The sequence below is a fragment of the Alexandromys fortis genome, unplaced genomic scaffold (genome assembly GCF_014885135.2).
Source record: "Alexandromys fortis isolate MF-2015 unplaced genomic scaffold, M_Fortis_MF-2015_v1.1 scaffold_11, whole genome shotgun sequence".
Lineage (NCBI taxonomy): Eukaryota > Metazoa > Chordata > Mammalia > Rodentia > Cricetidae > Alexandromys > Alexandromys fortis.
Window position 1 is genome coordinate 18304279 of NW_026067912.1, and position 19901 is coordinate 18324179.

The window sequence follows — 19901 nt, forward strand, 5'->3', positions numbered from 1 at the left end:
TTCAGCCTACAGGCTTATAGTATCCAGCAGACTTTTCCACGAAGCAGGAAACTTCAAAGACAGTTCTTTGGCAGTTTGTCTACCAGATACTTTCATGTAGCAGGAACCCTGAAGGACCATCTCATCTTTAGGTAAATTAAGCAGTCATTTCTCTATGGCTCTTGCATGTCCAACTAAGCAGCTCAGGCAAGAGCAAATTCTTGCCCAAATGGCTAGCAAACACCATAAGGAGCCTCTTCAATGCACGTCTTTCTCTTGAAGTACCTTGGTGCTGCCAGGAGCAGATGTGTCTCACTGTCATGAAAAGTCCTAAAATTTTAAAACATTCAAATGCCATATTCTGAAGGTCTCTAAAAGATTTGAAGGATACCTAACTAACTGAAATATATCTCTATATATCTAGAAAACCTAACTAAAATGCCTACAATCTTGACTATTTTAGTTGACTATCTATAACCTAATTTCTTAAATATGCATTGTATTTTTAAATGAACTACACTAACATAATACCTTAATGAAGATCAGAAATACATATACATATAACAAAATTGACCTTAAATTTGTATCAATAAACCAAGGCCCACACCAAAGCAAATTATTCATATTCGTATCATATCCCCCTTTAAATGTAAATAAACATTTATAGACAATATTTGGGAATATGGGCATAGTTTTGTATATACTACTTCCTGTTGATTAGGGGTGCTGTTAATCAGCTCTTTCATGATGTCCTGTGTGCTAGGTTTATTTCAGTCACCAGTTGGGCAAAGTAATTTTTTGAGGGTGTTCACAGGGACCTTTTAGGCTGTCTTGGTCTATCAAACTGTATTGGTCTTGAAGAAATCCACAGGTTCTCATCTTCTATGAAAACAAAAGAAGAACCTCTATTCCAAAACAACATATCCTTAGACTCAAATTCTGAAACCAAGTTACCTTTATGTTGGTGTAACTTAGCAGTCCATACAATGAAATATCTCTCTGTACTTAACTCATTCACAGTCAAAAAAATTCAAAGATAACAAAATATACATAATCCAGACTCTGTGAATTTTCCAATTTTATGTGGCATATTTTTCTTTACTCCTTTTAATCTATGACTATCTTTACTCAGTCTCTTTAAAGAGTTTACACTTTTTAACCATTAACTTTATTTTATGACTCTTTATACACTTTTTCTTTTCTATTTCATTTATGTAACATAATGACTCATCTAGATTTGTCTTTATTGTATATCTGTAATTCTTTACTGTCTTGAAGAGCTTTTAAAAAATGGTAAATAGCTTGGTTGCAGCTGCTCTGGGTGCTGGCTCCACCTCTCTCCACTATTAAAATGGTGGAGCCTCTGGGGCCACCAGGTGGGAGCCCTGCTCAGGACTTTAACTCTGAAAATGAGCGTGCAGCACATCAACCCTTTTAATCTGAGCAATAGCTAAATCTGCCATGCAGCGCAGTACACAGCCTGGAAACATCTCTGTGTATGGCAGCAGGAATCTGCCATGTTCTCCAAATTGTGCTCACCTAGTAGACCTAATCCTGCCACCTGCCCAGACAGGGAGCACTGAGCCATGGGCATGGTCTCAGCTACTTTCCTCCAGATCCAAAGTGGGCATACAAACACTCAGGCCCACAAATGCCATTCAAATGTTCCATAGCTGAGGCTGAGTCAGGAAAACCTTTCACAAAGGAGCTAAGGTACACTGCCAGCAAATAGCAAGAAGCTTTGCTAAACTCTGTAGTTTTTATCTTGTCTAGATTTCATTTTAAAGCCCTCCCAGGTCCTATGTAGATTCTGTTGGTCCCACGTTGGGTACCAATCTGTTTGCGGAGGAGCCTCTTGTTCTTCCTGGGTGCCTGGCTAGTTTACACCTGAAATTATTACACAGAAACTATATTAATTAAAACTCTGCTTGGCCCATTAGTTCTAACTTCTTATTGGCTAACTGTTACATATTAATTTAACCCATATCCATTAATATGTGTATCACCATGAGGTCGTGGTTTACCAGCAAAGTTTCAGCACATTTATCCCCATCAGTGGATCCATGGCATCCCCTGACTCCATCCTTCTTTCTCCCAGCATTCAACTTCACCTTGCCCACCTACCTAACTTCTGCCTATCAATAGGTCAAGGAAGTTTCTTTATTCATTAATGGTAATTATAGCACACAGAGAGGTCTCCCACATCAGAATCTGTCTTTACTGTGTATCTGTAATCTTTTTCTGACCAGAAACATTTTTTTAAAATGCCAAGAAGGTGTGGCTATGATGACACTGTTGCTTTGTCTTTTGGCTCCTCCTTGAGCCATGCTCCAGGAATGTAGTATGCCTATGTTACCATTAAGGAACTAGTAATATACTTCTCAAAATCCAGTTTAAGTGTTCCATAGCAGGACCTCTCAAAAGAGCCAGAGCTCTTTATGTTGCCAGCAGGAACTAGGAAGCTGTTTCTTAAAAGAGCTTGCCGCCAGCAAACAGAGCCTATCTGGAAAAATGCAACTGCCAAGAAGCTGCAATTGACTCCCATTTGTATGGGTCTAGAAGCACTTTCTTTTTTAAACTTTCTTGGGCTTTATGTGGATGTATGTTGCCAAATAAGGGCTCCATTTTATAAACAATGAGACTGTGCTTTTGTTTCCTGGCTATCCAGACCTGAATAACCACACAAAAACTATATTAATTGACCAAATACTGATTGGTCAATAGCTCAAGCCTATTCCTAGGTAGCTTCTTTTAACTTAAATTAACCCATTTCTATTAATCTATGTTTACTATGAAGGTGTGGCTTGCTAGTAATGTCTGGTATCTTTCTCTTTTGGCAGCTACAGGGTATTTCCTTCACTCCCCTGATTCTCTCATTTCTGTTCAGATATTTTACCTGAATTTATTCTGCTAAGCCATTGAAGGAAACAGCTTTATTCATCAACCAATAAAGGCAACATATTTTCAGAAGGAAATCCCACATTAGATTTGAGTTAAATTTTTTTGAGAACTTTTCTATTCCAGAAACATTGAAATCTTCAGTTTATAGCAGGAATTCTTGTCACAACAACAAGATGGAGTAATCTTATACAAAGGACTTTCAACAAAGGGGCTAGGAAAAAATGGCAGGCATAGAGCTCACAGGGCCAAACAGCAATAAATGAAGAAGGTCCAGATAGTTTGGATGAAAAGTAATTTCTGTGATTTATTTCTTACAAATAACTTGCAATGAAGCTGAGAGAAAAATCACTTTTCTTAGGTTTATATTATATTCTTATTTCTTCCTTTAATATTAGTATTAGATGTTAAGCTATGCAATCACAGTTCACTGGAAGGTTGATTACCATTAGTACTATTACAATTTAAAATCCTTAAAAATTAGGACCTATAGGGCTTATGAGATGGGTCAGTTGGTAAAGGCACTTGATACTAAGCCTAATGACTTAGTTCAAGTTTGGAGACCCAGACCCATCTGGTGGAAGGGGAAGGAGAGTCTCTAATTAACTTTTGTACCTTGTTCTCTGACCTTCACAAGTACACTGCGGCACCCTTTCATAATCATAATAAAAATTATGGCCTGCAGGTTTTGTTCTTCTCTCTCTCCTCTCAGCTGAAAATGAGATGTATTCAGCGTAACTACACTCAAAAGAATGAAAATGAGATCTAGTAATGCCTTTAGTGCTCCTCTGGGGTCCTAACAAGAGGTTAAAGTTGAAGTAGATGGCAAGACTAAGGCATTAGTAAGCAGTAAGGCTTTGTCCTTCCCAACATGCAACATCACTGTTTCAGTTCTAGCTTCTCCTGAAAGAAGGATGTATACCTTCCATCTGTAAATAGCCTTCTTGTTCACATTAGAAGAAACATTTTAATCTGTGAATGGTGTACTATATCAGCCATTCTCACACAGTGGTTGCAACATCTTTGGAGATCACATATCAGATATTCTCATATCAAGAATTTTACATTACAATTCATAAGAGTAGCAAAATTATTATAGTTCTAAAGTAACAATGGAAAAATTTTATGGTCGGGGGTCACTAGATGTGAAGCAATATTAGAGTCAGAGCATTAGCAAGGTTGAGAACTGATGCACTGAAGTTTGGTCCCCAACAACAGAGCACAATTTGGAAATGTATTTGAGATTTCTTGCTTCCAAACTTTTGACAACGAGATCAAGAATGTAAACGTAGCTTGAAAAATCTGTTCCTAAAAACTATGGCATTCAGAAGCATTAATTACATTGGGTAAAAGTCAACTTTAATAGCATTTGTACAGTTCTGAACAGAAATAAATAAGTCTTCAAATGCAGACAGCATTTAAACCAAACGTAGATGTGAGACAAGGTCATGTTTAGTCAGTGCATTGCCTGTCTGCAGAAAATTATGGTGAGCAATCACATGTTATATGTTCTAAAGGATAAAAACACCCACCATTTAAAAAATGTGTCAACAGGGAAATCTCCACATATAACAGAATCCCTTAGAGAGCAAATGTAAAAGTGTGTTTACATGTCATTAAATTTTAGAGATAGCAATAAAAGATGAATACTCAAGGACATAAATCATACAGAATGGTAACCACAGCCATTAATACAGAGGGGGAGTATTCCAGGGTCCCTCTAGTTAAATCATAAGCTGTAGAATAACTCTGTCCAGGGTATTTAGAACACCAGAAACTTTAGGTTTCAAACTTTCGATGACAAAATTAATTACACTACTTGCAAAAGGAATTCACAGGAAAGTCTTTGTGTCCATTTATTTCAGTTTGACAACACTTGGGCACAATTATCTTTGTTTCCCCATTAATTATGAAAATTCAAAAGGTATGTATACAAGTTATGCAGCCCTTCCTCTACATTTAAAAGAGGAAAATATCCTTTATTTCATTTTCTTCTCTCTAACTAAATATTTTTATTGATTCAATAATTTTTTGTTACCAGAGCAAGTTCAATTATGAAGTGATTATAATTGCCAAAACTTTTCCTGCCTTTCTTCCTTTTTCTACTTTTGCTTCTTTCTTTCCCTTTGCCATCCTTCCTTCTCATCTTGTTTTATTTATTCTTTTTTAATTTTCTGATTTGAAATAAAAATGCATATAGGCAAAAGAAAGTAATTTATGTAAAATGAAATTTGTTAATACTACTATTCTCTTTTAAGTGTATAGAAGTGTTGGAAGAACTCTGACATCAATAGCAACGGGTCAAATATGAGTTAATTGGATTCACACATGTCCATTCATGACCAGTGAACTAGTAGAATGGGCTTCCTTTCCATTTTATAAGTTGGCTAATAAACTTGTTGCAGGAATATCCAGTCCAGATTCACTGTTGAGATCCTAGGTGCTGAACCAGGAATGATAAATTGTAGAGCAAGCATGAAGGCAATTTTTTCTGTATGGCCTGAAATTTCGGAGTAGAAAATGTCTGGGAAGAAAAAAATCAGGGTCCCTAGTCTTAGTTGAATAAGGAAAGAGCTGTCAACCATGAAAAGCTCTTATCAGTGAAAAAAAAAATCCTGTATGCTATTAACATTTCAGTTTGTGTCTCCCATAGTAGATTTTTTCTACTGAACATTAAATGTCCTTCAATAAATGATAAACAAATAAGAAATGCTTCCTCCTGTACACCTGCTCTCTACAATTCTTTGTAGAATATCATGACCCTTGTGTTTCTTGTTTAACGGTGGTGCCAAATAGGTAATCTCTATTAGGGACCATTGAAACGAGGCTGTGCCCAACTCTAAGTTACTTGATATTCTATGAAATGCTGGTTTCTCAGATTGTACATTGCTTAGAGACTATTTTGAAAGATCCTTTTTGTGAAATAATCCTTTACACTGTGAATATATGTCACTATGGTTGGTTTAATAAAGAAGCTGACTGACCAATAGCTGGACAGGGCAAGGTTAGTGGGAAAGCCAGGTAGAGAATACTAGAAAGAAGAATGCCGGAGTCAGAGGAGTCAGAAGCAGACAAAGAGAAGCAAGATGAGCATGCTGTACTGAGCAAAGGTATTAAGCCATGTGGCAAAGCATAGATAAGAAATATGGGTTATTTTAAATGAAGGAGTTAACTAGTAAGAAGCCTGAGCTATTGACTAAGCATTTATATTGATTAATATAGACTTCAATGTGTTTATTTGTAAGGTATGTTACCTATAAAAGTTTATGAATAAGGGGACCATACACCAATGAAAATGGATGGTCCAGGTGATTCAGCATTACAAAATGTCTTTGTTACAGTCTTCTCAAAATTCTGTATCCTAAACAGTTCCATGGCTACTGGCTCAGAACATTCAACCTCATGGACTACTCCACTTGGGATTTCATTATTATCCCAGATTTCTCAAGATTTCCCCATAAATACCGGTACCCCTAGACAACAGGAAGAAGTATAAAGAATGGCACTCACAATCTCAAAATATTGGTTATAGATGTTTGTTATCATTTAAGGGGATTAGTCACAAGTTGTTATTAGTAATGATCAGGAAAAAAAGATTAGCTGAACAAAAGAGATTAGTTTCAGGGATCTTGTTTTGAAAAGAAAAAAGTGAGATATGAAAATGAAAGAATAAAAAGGTTGAATCTAAATTAACCCCCCCAAAATATTAATCTCAAAATATTTTATATCAGTATAGATTCAGTTTATGGATACAAATTTAAAGTTACTTTTCCTATACTATATATATATACTCTTCTTTGAGGTACTGTTCTTATGCACTTCCTCTTCCTCCCATCATCCTGTTCTGCCTACTCCACCCACCTAAGGGATGGCCTATCAAAATGGGCCAAGGCAGTTTGTTTATTACCAATGACCTTCCTCCATCACCATCACCATGTGACCTTACTGTGATGTAAGTTCTGGTACTGTTTGTGCTTCTGACAAAGTGTGTTTGCCACAGGCATTGTTCCTCTCAGCAGACACCAAGGGAAAAAAGACTCATGTATGCCTACTAATCCCTAAGACAAAAAGTTAGAAAAGGCAATACTGTGATTTTTTAGAGTAGCATTACCAAAAGAAGATGCAGCAAATGATAGTACTCCACAGCAGAATGCAAGAGGCTACTCTCTGTAACGGGCATTTGAGAGGGTTTATGTCTTGAATGACCAAAGAAAGTTATTTCTGTTCATTCTTTGTAGTCATTGTGTATATTTTAAGCTTGTGTAGCAAAGTGGCTTAGAACCATTTTCATCAAAATATAGTGTACACCCAGATATCAACACTTCCCAATAAAATTTGTTCTATTAGTTGCAAAGTAAGATGCTAAAGCAATGGGAAATATTTCAAATATTTATTAGATGACAACAAAGCATAAAGTTTCTCTAAGAATTTGCTAGAAAGATAGCATGGCAATAGTAATTAAAAACCAAACTGAAGCAAGAAGGATAAATTAAAGGATAATCCATATTAAAATGCATTTTGTTAATGGGTTACAGAGGTTAAAGATAAAAAATAAATGGTCACACAAGCTTCTTAAACGTTCCTACGGGTGTCAGAGAAAATGGGATGCATGTTTCTAGAATATGAGCCAAGAACATGACCACATATATTTGGAAGTGTACTGGTTACTTCTGATTTCATCAATTCACTTAGTAGAAGCTGGAGAACCCATATCTTACACAGCATGAAGGGCGGTAGCATCCATATCCGTAACCTCCATAGCCAGAGCCAAATCCATAGCCTCCATAGCCAGAGCCAAATCCATAGCCTCCAAAGCCACAGCCATAGCCCAGTCTGCGGATGCTATTACATCCACAGCCATAGCCTCCATAGCCATAGCCCAGTCCTCTGAATCCTCCGTAGCCATAGCCCAGGCCTCCAAAGTAGCCGCTGTAGTAGCTCATGGTGCGGGGAGTAGTAGGTTTGTTCTGCTGTTTAAGGAGAGATTGTCGATGTGAGAAACAGCACCTACAGCAAAGCTTATATACTCTGGGCAGAGGATTGCAAAAGCATGCACCCCTCCTTTGTGTCATTCCAGGAATTGTAATTATCTGAGACAGCGCATTCATCCCTGTCATCTGACCAACACCTGTTGAGAATATTTAAGATTTATTTGGCTACCTAGTGAGTTTGTCTTAGTACTGACAGCCTTAACCTTATTAGACAGAGTATTATACCTTCCAAGTACAAAGAAAATAGACCATATGAAAAATTGCTATTATTAGACAATACCAAACACGTTAACGATTCTTGAACAGAAATTAAATTTTTTCTAGAGCATTTGTGTGGGGGGGACACTGTTATATTTTGAGTCTCAAAAATTTGCAAAATAGCCTAGATCGAGATTGAAATGTAATGCCATATTTTGAAATGTAACAACATATTTTGTGCCATGTGAGGCAAGAACTTGACTCATGAATTGTCACCTGATTTCTACAAGTATAAGATTTTGACTATGCATAATTTTCATATTTATTTGGGGATTTATATTCAATTATTCAATATTTATTTTTGTTTAGCCACACACCACAATTGAGCTTCCAGTGACAATGGTTAAAAATTCACTGAGCTTCTTGGCAAACTTCCCCTAAACTCCTTCACCTGGCTCCACAGGAAATCTAGCTTCAGGTGCCCCTTGTCTGCTCTATTCATCTTGTTTCTTCCTTGACCTGCTATTGGTGATTTATTGTTTTCAGGTCCCATTTCAAATATCTGCGAACTTCAATTTCCCACTGTTTATCTCCACCCAGGCTAAGGGATGAATTGGTAAAATGGACTGGGCTATACCTTACTTACCCAAGTCAACACTGCTTAGTTCTCAGGACAAAACATGTACTTTTCACACCGCTTTGCCTGGTGGTGTTTTTCTGTTGTTGTAGTTGCTTTTAGGTATTATTTTGAGGTAATGTTTCTTACATTACCAACCTAAACTTTCCAAAATATTAATTATTTATGACTTAAAACATACTTTAACACATAAAACACTCTGAACATTTAATAAGACATGTTCAACCCCAAAAGGTATTAAATTCAATAACTAAGATTCAATCAGAAAAGGGGAGAGGATAATAAGATACTCTTTCAGAATGTTGAAGGCTTGGTGTTCAGTCTTCCTTTGGCTCATCCCAGTGAGGTGGCAATGCCCAAGGCTGAATTTGAAGTTTCCCAAACCTCACCCACATGTAGCCACATCTTGAAAGCTGAGTCTCGTATAATTTATTTTATGACTATAATTACACTGTTAAGTTTTTCTTGGTATTTATTATAATTTTTAAATGACACAGTTTTTAAGACTGTACTATTCCACTTATGAAGGAACACATTCTTTGTTCTAATAGGAATGTTTATTTGACCTTACCTAGTGTTAAAGCTTTGCAGTCAGTTGGCACTTAAAAAAAATATATGAGTGGAGAATATGACTATTGGTGACATCAAAGCATGGATCAATATGAATAGGATATATGACTATCTGTGATAAAGCATGGACCACTTAAAGAATAACTCAAGTAACTTGAGAAATATTTTCAGCCTGGCATGAACTCCACCCATGTTTCCATGACTGACATAGCAATGCACCAACACTAACCTTTCTCTTAGTGTCTGAGCCACTCCAGCCAAACCTCATTCCAAGGCAGGTACAGCCTTTTTTTTTAATTAATTAATTTATCTATTAATTAAAGATTTCTGTCTCTTCCCAGCCACCGCCTCCCATTTCCCTCCCCCTCCCCCAATCAGGTCCCCCTCCCTCGTCAGCCCAAAGAGCAATCAGGGTTCCCTGCCCTGTGGCTTCGAAGTCCAAGGACCACCCACCTCCATCCAGGTCTAGTAAGGTGAGCATCCACGAAACTGCCTCGGCTCCCACGAACCCAATAGGTACAGTAGGATCAAAAACCCATTGCCATTGTTCTTGGGGTCTCAGTAGTCCTCATTGTCCGCTATGTTCAGCGAGACCTGTTTTAACCCAGGCTTTTTCAGACCCAGGCCAGCTGGCCTTGGTGAGTTCCCGATAGAACATCCCCATTGTCTCAGTGTATGGGTGCACCCCTCGCGGTCCTGAGTTCCTTGCTTGTGCTCTCTGTCCTTCTGCTCCTGATTTGGACCCCGAGATTTCAATACCACTCTTGGGAATATACCCAAGAGAGGCCTTATCACACAACAAAAGTATATGCTCTACTATGTTTATAGCAGCATTGTTTGTAATAGCCAGAACCTGGAAAAAACCTAGATGCCCTTCAATTGAAGAATGGATGAAGAAAGTNATTTCCCCCAACCTCCTTTGTGGCCAACTTCACAATATCTCTTGGTTGCTCTCTCTTTCAACAAAATATATGAAATAGAAGTCAAAACAAGCAAGAACAGTAACAACAATAAGACAAACTGTACAGAAAATGAAACTAAATAAGAAGGAGAACCCAAAGAAAATCATATAGGCATCCTCCTGAATATTAACCTTCATCAGGCGATGAAAGGAGACAGAGACAGAGACCCACAAGGTACAGCCTTTTGAAACTACAGCAAGATACTGACATCTCTCACATCCATTGTCATGAACCACATACTAGAGTTATGAACTCTCCCCTTTATTTTCATGTTCTAAGTAAGTTTATGATTTTCTGACAGGCTATCTCATGCGATGGTTTAGAACTCTAACTAAATCACAGCTCAGAATTTCACATCACTGTTCTGGAACTCTCTCTGATAGTGTAACCTGTTAACTACACTTTCCCAATATGTGGAGGTATAAGATCATCCTATGTGTGGAAACAGTATGTGATAAAAATCACAAGCCCTTCAGTCCTTCGAAAAATATTAAGCATATTTTCGTGGAAGTAGATGTAAAACTGTGCTATGCAAAATTTATTTCTTCATTAAAACAATAAATGTACTTTGAAGAAATTATAAAAATATACCACTGCTTTCTCCTATGAACACAAGATAAGAAAAATACCTTTTGCAGTATTTGTTGAGAATCCCATACTTTTCTATCCATTCATTGGATCAAAAGAATAATTATACTGTTATTACTTGTTTAGAATTATCAACTTCTGACTTACATAAATTTTTATGTATTTTATTCTATTTTAATGAATAGAAGAGTGAAAAATATTATCACTGTTTGTAGAAGTGTTAAGTCTTTTAAGAGAAAAAGGTTTCTTCTCAACCTAGAAATTGATAAGAAATCTTAAAGAAAACAGAATTGGTACAATATTGACTAAATGAAGAATGTCAACATCAGTAATAATTTATTTTTCTTCTTTACAGCCTTGTGGTAACTATTCAAAAAAGGGTATTATCCTTTTCAGAAAGAAAATATCTCCTGGGAAATTCTATGATACTGGAACAGTCTACCCAACTAAGCCCTCAACAGCATTGTGAGTGCCATTTCACTGGCTCAGCCCACTTGGTGGTCCATCCCAACTTATAACAGCATAAACTGAAAGTTCAGGTCATGGCAAGTTTTCACTGAGAGATGGGTTTTAACATTGCTGATTGGCTAGTTACATTCCCAAGTAGATAACCTGTCAATTGGTTAATTCAATTCTCCATTTCAACAAAATAAACTTTTTAATGAGGCAAGTGTTTACACAGGTCATGATTTGAGAAAAGTTACAAACTTAGGAAGAAGGGAATATTGCTTTAGGACTTGTGTTTAGCATGTGCTGGTTAAGTCAGGGTGATCATATTTCTATCTCCTTACCATTTCATTAATATTAAAATATTATCCCTCCTGTCTATCTCTTGTTGTCTGTCTATCTAATCTATCTATCTATCTATCATCTATCTATCTATCTATCTATCTATCTATCTATCTATCTGTATACTTCTGTGTTTGTGTATTTATTTACATATATATTCTTATATACATTTTTGTACTTAACAGATATCAACATTTAAATAAAATGAGCCAGACAAAAATTATATTTGGCTTTCTTATTTAATCATTTATTGGCAATGGAACATAAATTCACTCTTAGTCTTCAAACATAAAATGTGGACACATTTCTCAGAACACCTAGTCAAGGTATCAAATGCTGAGTTACTAGAACAGGATCTCAGTAGAAGCTGGAGAACACATATCTTCCATAGCATGATGGGCGGCAGCAGCCATATCCATAGCCTCCATAGCCAGAGCCAAATCCGTAGCCTCCATAGCCAGAGCCAAATCCGTAGCCTCCATAACTACAGCCACAGCTCAGTCTGCGGATGCTATTACATCCACAGCCGTAGCCTCCATAGCCGTAGCCCAGGCCTCCATAGTAGCCACTGTAATAGCTCATGGTGTTGTGAGAGGTAGGTTTGACCTCCTGTTCAAGGTAAGATCCTGAGTGTGAGTGGTAACAAGTGTAGGGGAATGCTTATATACTCTGTGCCGAACACATGACACAACTCGTGAGTACTATTTTCTTTCATTCCAAGTTATTAATGTACTAGAGACACCTCATTAATCTGTTTGCTAGCACAAAGAGAGGCATATAACTCATTAAAATATTTCAGCTTGCTGCTCTGCCTACTTAGAATGCCCTTGAACTCACTGTATCCTATTTTATGAGAAACTGTCAACATCTTCAGAGTTAGAAAATTTGTTCTTGTAGAAGAATTTGTTATTATGCTCATTATTTTATTCATATCACCAGACATTCTTTCTAAATATTTTCTCATTTCTAGTTCTATTTCATTCATTTAATTTGAAATATCTGATAATAACCATCTAGATTATAATAAGTGATCGTGTTTAAAACATTCAAATGTTCTTATAATCTTCAAATGTGTTTTTCAGATTGATAAGTATCTGAAATCTTTCAAAAGAATATATGTTCTAGGTGAATGAACATAATTATGATAGATATATAAAAAGAAAAAGAAAATATAGGCAGAATAAAAGCTATTTTTAATTTATCCACGACCATAAAAAATGTTTTCTTGGCTTATCAGAATACTAAAATTTTACACAGAAACAGAAAGGTCCACAAGACATTACATTCACTCTAGAAACAGACTAAAAAGATTTTAAAAATGTATTCCCTTCATACCATTACCCATTTTATCACTTGAATAGACTGTATTCTACCTTCAGTGTGGTGGGAACTTCGCTTCATGACTTCCCCTCCTTCACTCCTCTCTCTCATATACATACTACCATCATCTGGATCAAACCAATCTTTACCTCATAATTTTCATTTATTTTCTATTTATTATAGTACCAACTGGGAATTTAGTTATTACCCATTTATTTTTTTTTTAAATAGACTTTCGTCACTTTGTCCACATACCTAAAGTTATCACGATACCTTTTCCCTTACATTGTATTTTCAACTGTGCCTGCATTGTCTACATTACTTTGTTTTAGTAAACAAGTTCACAAGTGTTCTAGACATTGCTTACTTGTAGATGATTGGATACTTTAGAAAGCATTTCTGTACTTTGGGGGTCGAACACTATTTTAACGGGATGCTTTAAATTTTTCAGAACTTATAACTCTCCAGATATGAATGACAATGCTGAATGTGCTGGATTGCAAAAGAGAATGCAAGGGGAGCCTGTCATTTTGCTCAGACTTCCCAATCTTATCCTTGAAAAGAGGAAATCGATACAAACTTAATTATCATTAAAATACAATAATATCATAAGCTCTGGGTTTTAATTAGAATGTCCCTTTATGTGACATTGAATATATACCAGAGAAAATGTTGTTTTATCTTTGATTTTACTATTTGTAAATAGGATTCTTGATAATATCTTTTCTCCAATGGATTAGTCAACTCTTCTTCCAAGGAAAACATCCTGTTGGGTAAACAAAACAAAAACAATGAATTCTGTCTGGGGCAGCATGAAATGAGTAAGTTGTAAGTAAGCTTTCTCCCAAGTAAAATGCAATTCAAAATGGCTTACTGTATTCAAAAGAATATTTAAACTAATATTTTCTATTCAGGTAAATTCTTTTGCTGATTTATCCAAGTTTATTCTAGTGTTCGTTGTGGGGAAAATGAGCAGAAAAACATACCATTCTCAGTGAGTCATTTTTTAATTTATTTTTATTTTATATACACTGGTGTTTTGCCTGAATGTCTGTCTGTGTTAGGGTGTCAGATTTTGGAGTTGCAGACAGTTGTGAACTTCCATTTGGGTGCTAAGAATTGAATCCAGGTCCTTCTGGAAAAGCAGTCGTTGCTCTCAACTACTGAGCCATTTCCCCATCTCTTTCATTGAGTTCTTATTAACTCCAACAGCAGTAAGTACATTGAAAAGTTTAAAGGATCGTATGAATGTTGAGGCAAGTGTGATGGGTGTGTGCATATGACGAGAGACTCATTCACATTCCTGTTTTATGTACATAATGAGGTGCACTCAAATTAAAATAGATATTACAGATGAGAACGAGCTCAACTCTGGTAGAGGTCTGGTTTTATTTTCAGTTTCAAAGAAACAGCAAGTAATATATAAATGTATCTTGCCTCTTTGTATACACACTCATTCAAGTAAAAACAGAAATGTTTAAGGATAAAGAGGAAAAGAAAGTCATGAAATATATACATCAAAATGTCAAAGCTGGATATAGTGATGTACAAACATTCACCTGCACTCAGGAGACACAGGCAGCGCCTTGAAAACTGAGGGCTTTGTTCTGAGCTAATGTGTGGTTTTAGTTTAATCTGGGGTGATTTCACAGACTGCTGGATTTTGGCTGAGCTACGTACAATGATAAATAAACAGGGAAGGTCATTTCAGGGATATGATAGGAGAAACATCAATGTGCTATCTATAATAGAATTGTGGAGATCAGTTTTCTTCTCATAGAACTCATAAACCTACTCACAAATAATAACTCTAAAAATAGTTTGGGAGTTAAGTAATGATGTGGGAGTCCCCTCTGTGCTCTGTGATTACCCCTAAGGAATAAAGAAACTGCTTTGGACCTATAGCAAGGCAGAACTTAGGTAGGCAGGGAAAGCTAGGCTGAATCCTGGGAGGAAGAAGGCAGAATCAGGGAGAAACCATGGATCCGTTGCCTGAGACAGATGCTGGGAACTTTAGCTGGTAAACCACGTGGTGATACACAGATTAATAAAAATGGGATAAATTAAAATGTAAGAGTTGGCCAATAAGAAGCTAGAGCTAATGGGCCAAGCAGTGTTTTAAATAATATGGTTTTCTGTGTAATTATTTCGGGTCTAAACTAGACAGGAAGCCAGGAAACAAGAAACACCCTGCTCCAACAAACTAAAAGACAGATGTTTGGAATTCATTGCTTTACAATGTTGTGGATTAAAAAGAAGAAAGTCCTATCACAGAGCTGAAGTGAAATAAGTTAAGCAGTCAACTGAGCAAGTGTAGCTAAAAGATCCTGAATTAAATATGACTTGGCTTCAGATGAAAAATTACCCTGTTTAATTAATAACACAGATCAATGGCACAATCAGTTATCAAATAAGAATGTGCAGAAGAGTTGGGTGAAATTTCAGAATTCAAAATTTTTCTTGCAGTGAAGTAGTTTACTTTTCCAGTTGGCTTAATGATATGGTTTAATCTAAAATATTTTATTGATCTATATTTAAAGGGCCAGACCTGTTGAATGGATGAGTTGAGAAATACTTCTAAATGGAATAAAACTCGAGTAACATATGAAGATACGGTTCTGGTGACAGCTGCTTCTTGTTAACTTGAATATTAGTATTGCCCAGTGAAAATAACAGGAAAGTATTACTTATTTATTTTACAGAAGCTGTCTGCTAGTTCACTCCCAAACTATCTACTATCTGCGTGTTTATGGACTCTCTCCTTCACAATGGTATTGTCAAGATTCACCAGCATGCATACATAATTAAATTTATGAAATAATATTTTAGTTTCAAATTAGAATGATTTATTAGAAGATGAAGAGAGAATCAGAGCAGTTACCAACAAAATTAAAGAACTCTGTCATTATGGTATCATTGGTAAAATACTCAATTTATATTCACAAGCAGCCCCATCATGTACTCGGCTATAGAGTGAGCGAGGCCATCTTTGGAGAGTTCCATTATTGTTTATATGTTGAATATAAAAGCAGTTTACTAGAGTCCAGAGATTCCATGTCCTAGGCATGATGGTGGCTACATGCATCCACAGCCTCTTTAGCCAGACCCATAACCACAGTTTCTACAAACACAGGCCCTACCCAGACTGCCAGGGTCTTCACATCTGTAACTACATCCAGAGTTCGAGATTATGAAGCCTGCATAGCTACAACCTAGGCTGCACATTAATTACCATGCTTGTTCATGGTGTCCAGAGTGGCAAGTTGATCTATTTACAGTAAGATACTGAGTCTGACAATTGAAATATGCTCACATATGTTCTTTACCCTCCCAGGCAATGAAATCAAATATTTGTCATTTGTTCTCAAATTTTCATGTGATTTTGTGTACCACACTTGACCAAGTCCTGGTGGATGAAGGAGCCATCCAACTCACCACAATGTGTGAGTTTGAACTGCATTCAGCTCATAGTGCTTCTGAAATCAATTGCATCACTTTTACAGGAAAAAAAATCTGTCTTCAAAATCTGAACCCACTGAGTCCTAAACTGAGCTGTTCATAGACAAAGCAAATAACAGAGTTGTAATGTTATGTGGAAATTAAATTATCCCTTGATATCTAGATTTTATTGAATTATTCTGCTTTACTTTTTATTAAATAATGTAATTAAATTCAATGTATTATACCCATTCAAATCCATCTTATTCCTACATTTGAGTTTCTTGTCAAATGGTAGGAAACTTTTAACAGCTCTGAAGGCATTGTCCTCCCTGCTGTGTACAACAGTAGTTAACTTCAACGCTTTCAAAAAGATGAAATGTATTTACCAGTTTTTCATCATCTTTTATTATTATTTTAGAGCACTGACCTTCATAACCAGTAAGCTTTACTTTAATGATCACTTAAAATAAAAATATTTTATCTGTAAACATGGCTTAATCTTTTAAACATGACAGGCAGTTCATAATAATTAGAAATTTTTTAAACATTCTTACAAACCATTAAAATTTTAACTTTTTAATAATGACCATTTTTGCTGATTATTAGCTATCCAAAGCATTATCATAAATTTATCAAAAGATTACAGCCCCCTTGCCCACAACTGTGACCACTACTACCACATGTCCTCAAATCCATTCCTCCCTTCTAATCAGTTGCTCTGAGTACCCAGTTCTACAGATTTCTTTCTGTGTTCAGTTTTCATCCAAGACTTTATTTTCATATAAAACACATGATATCATAAGTAATACATAAGTACTTTCACAATAATCATTTTATTTTCCTTCCATTTGCCTATTATATGTTTATTTACAAAATAATAGTTAACTGGTGACTTGGGATATAAAATATTTATTGGAATCTCAGATGTTGAGAATATTCTGTTATAAATGACTGTAAAATTCAGTAACCCTTTACCTTGAAGATGTCTTGAGAATCTCTAAAAATAAGCATGATGTAAAAAGATATAATGGGAAAGATGATATTTGGATAAAATGATTTTCAGCCATCCTTATTACCACTCATCTGTGTAGATACTCAAGTATGATGTAAAGTTTGACTAGTCTTGACTCACAGTTGGCCTCAAGGTCAAGTTTAAATATAAGTGACCTTGCCTCCCTGTCTTTGCACATAGAAGTAATTTTCGCAACCTTTAATTCTACTTCTGTTATCTGTGAAGGTATCCATTATCGGTTAAATACCAGACTATTTTTAAAATTTGTGTTAGAGGATATCTGATGGTTTTAATCATTGTTATACATCACTATAGGTTACAAATTTGTGTTCTCTGTCTTCCATACAGCCTCTCACCTGCACATGTGTGTGTGTGTGCATATATCCAATACATGCAGGAATTTTTAATTAACATTAAGCATTAGTATTTTTTCTACATTTTTCATTTTAGCTGTTTTCTCTAAATGAAAAACATCCCAGTAATTTGAATATTTTATCCTTATTAATTCAAGCTGAAGCCAAAAACTTACAAATAAATCAAGTACATTTTAGAATGTCACATTTTACTTTCTTGGATTTGGCAGTTATTAACCTGTTTGGAGTCTAATAACTTATTGTGATGTGTTGTCCATAACATAAGCATATCCATCCCCCAGAAAAATAAGATATTCTGAATCCTGCTGTTTATTCCTGTATACATTCACAGAAGTAATAAATAAATATCTAATATTACAATAATTCTGCCTTGTACTGTGTCTAATACATTCACCAAGATGTTGTACTGATCATTCTTTTTTTATTATTATAGTTAGCCCCTATCAATATTATGGAAAAATACTACTAATAACTAGAAAATTAAAATTTGTTATTATTTCCTGCCCAACACCATAAGCCTCCAATAGAGTCACTAGGTGTCATTACTCTGATGGAGTCCAGTAAAGCAGCACACTTTGAAAACAAGGACTCAAAGATGATCACCATAGCTGGTTAAAGAAATCATTTGGGTTAAGGATTCTATTACTGTGATTAATAAGAAAGTCTGACAACATTAGTTACTACTCATTTTAATTCATACCAAATGAAACTGACCATGTGGTATTCCCCTCTGTATGATGTGAGTACCATTGATTAATAAAGGACTGTCTTGGGCCTGTGCAGGTCAGAGTAGAGGTAGGCAAGGAAAACTAAACTGAATGCTGGGAGAAAGAATGTAGAGTCAGGGAGAAGCCATGGAGCTGCCACTGGAGACAAACACTGTTGAAACTTTGCCGGTAGGCCACAGTACATGGTGATACACAGATTAATAAAAATGGGTTAAATTCTTGCTATAACAGCTAGTCAATAAAAAGCTAGAGCTAATAGGCCAAACAGTGGTTTCAATAATACACTTTCTGTGTGGTTATTTCAGGGATGAGCAACTGGGAGCAAACAAACAGCCTCCTATAACAAACTAGGTTTATCAACATATAGTGTATGTGTGTGTTAAAAAAAAAAAGACTTGAATATGCAAAGTCAGAAAATCATTGTCATCTCAAATGCCTTGATTAGTTTTATTGGTAGATAGATCTATTTTGACATGAAATAACTTATTTTCAAAATATTCAGTAAACAAAACATAAAAGAAGAGCCAGAGACAGCATTTCCATGAACAAATGATTAAATAAATACCACATGTGCTTATTTCCAGTAGAATAATTTATTGCAAACTAAACCAGAATCTTCTATACATATTAAATCAGGGAATCTCTATAAGCATGGTTAGATAATTAGCCTTCTTAAAACCTTGAACTCTTCAGATTTTCTTGACTTAGTCCAAAGTGATATTGGTCCAATACTTCATTGATTTGGTTAATCTTCTCATGGTCTCATCTGCTGGCTTTCCAAGTCAGTCTTTCAGTAGAAGGTGGAGAACCCATATCCTCCATAGTAAAGTGGGCGGCTGTAGCCATAGCCATAGCCTCCAAAGCCGGAGCCATACCCATAGCCACCAAAGCCATAGCCAGAGCCCAGTCTGTGGTAACTGCCACATCCACAGCCATAGCCATAGCCCAGGCGCCCAAAGCCTCCATAGCCATAGCCCAGGCCTCCGTAGTAGCTGTTGTAGTAACTCATGGTGTCAGAGATGAAGAGTTTGGTATGAAGTTCAAGGTAAGATCTTGAGCACAAGTGTGTGGGTCAAGCTTATATACCCTAAGAAGAACACGTGATCTTTAATATGTATTCCCTCATTAGCATCATTTTTCTTTAATTATAGCTACTTAAAAACTACTAATTATTGCACTGTCTACTGGAAAGAAGAGTCTCTTTTACATTCTTTAAACTATTGAATGTGCTTAGCTGCCAAATTAGTGTGGCCCTTAAATTCTTCTCATCATGTAATGGGATGGAGTTGTTGCATCTTCAAAGTCTGCATATACCAACCCACTAAATAGAACTCCTCATAGCTGGCATGTGTTAGTGATCACATCTAACAATGTCTTGTCCTCAATTAAATCTGTTCATACTCAGTATTAGATC

General features: G+C 36.0%; 2 protein-coding genes across 3 annotated transcripts; both read right to left on the reverse strand.

The window, feature by feature from the left end:
* Positions 1 to 7565: 7565 nt before the first annotated feature.
* On the reverse strand, positions 7566 to 7820 carry LOC126499490 (keratin-associated protein 19-3-like). Its single transcript, XM_050138723.1, has one exon. It carries the CDS (start codon positions 7818 to 7820, stop codon positions 7566 to 7568), a length of 255 nt encoding a protein of 84 aa, XP_049994680.1.
* Positions 7821 to 11969: 4149 nt separating this feature from the next.
* Positions 11970 to 19496, reverse strand: LOC126499489 (keratin-associated protein 19-3-like). Of its 2 annotated transcripts, XM_050138721.1 has the most exons (2): positions 19343 to 19496; positions 11970 to 12088 (listed from the first exon to the last, which is right to left on the reverse strand). In XM_050138721.1, the coding sequence occupies exons 1-2, from the start codon at positions 19494 to 19496 to the stop codon at positions 11970 to 11972; spliced, it is 273 nt and encodes a 90-aa protein (XP_049994678.1). The 2 variants fall into 2 exon arrangements, with proteins under 2 accessions (XP_049994678.1, XP_049994679.1); XM_050138722.1 differs by lacking the exon at positions 11970 to 12088 and having other exon boundaries at positions 19278 to 19496.
* Positions 19497 to 19901: the final 405 nt, after the last annotated feature.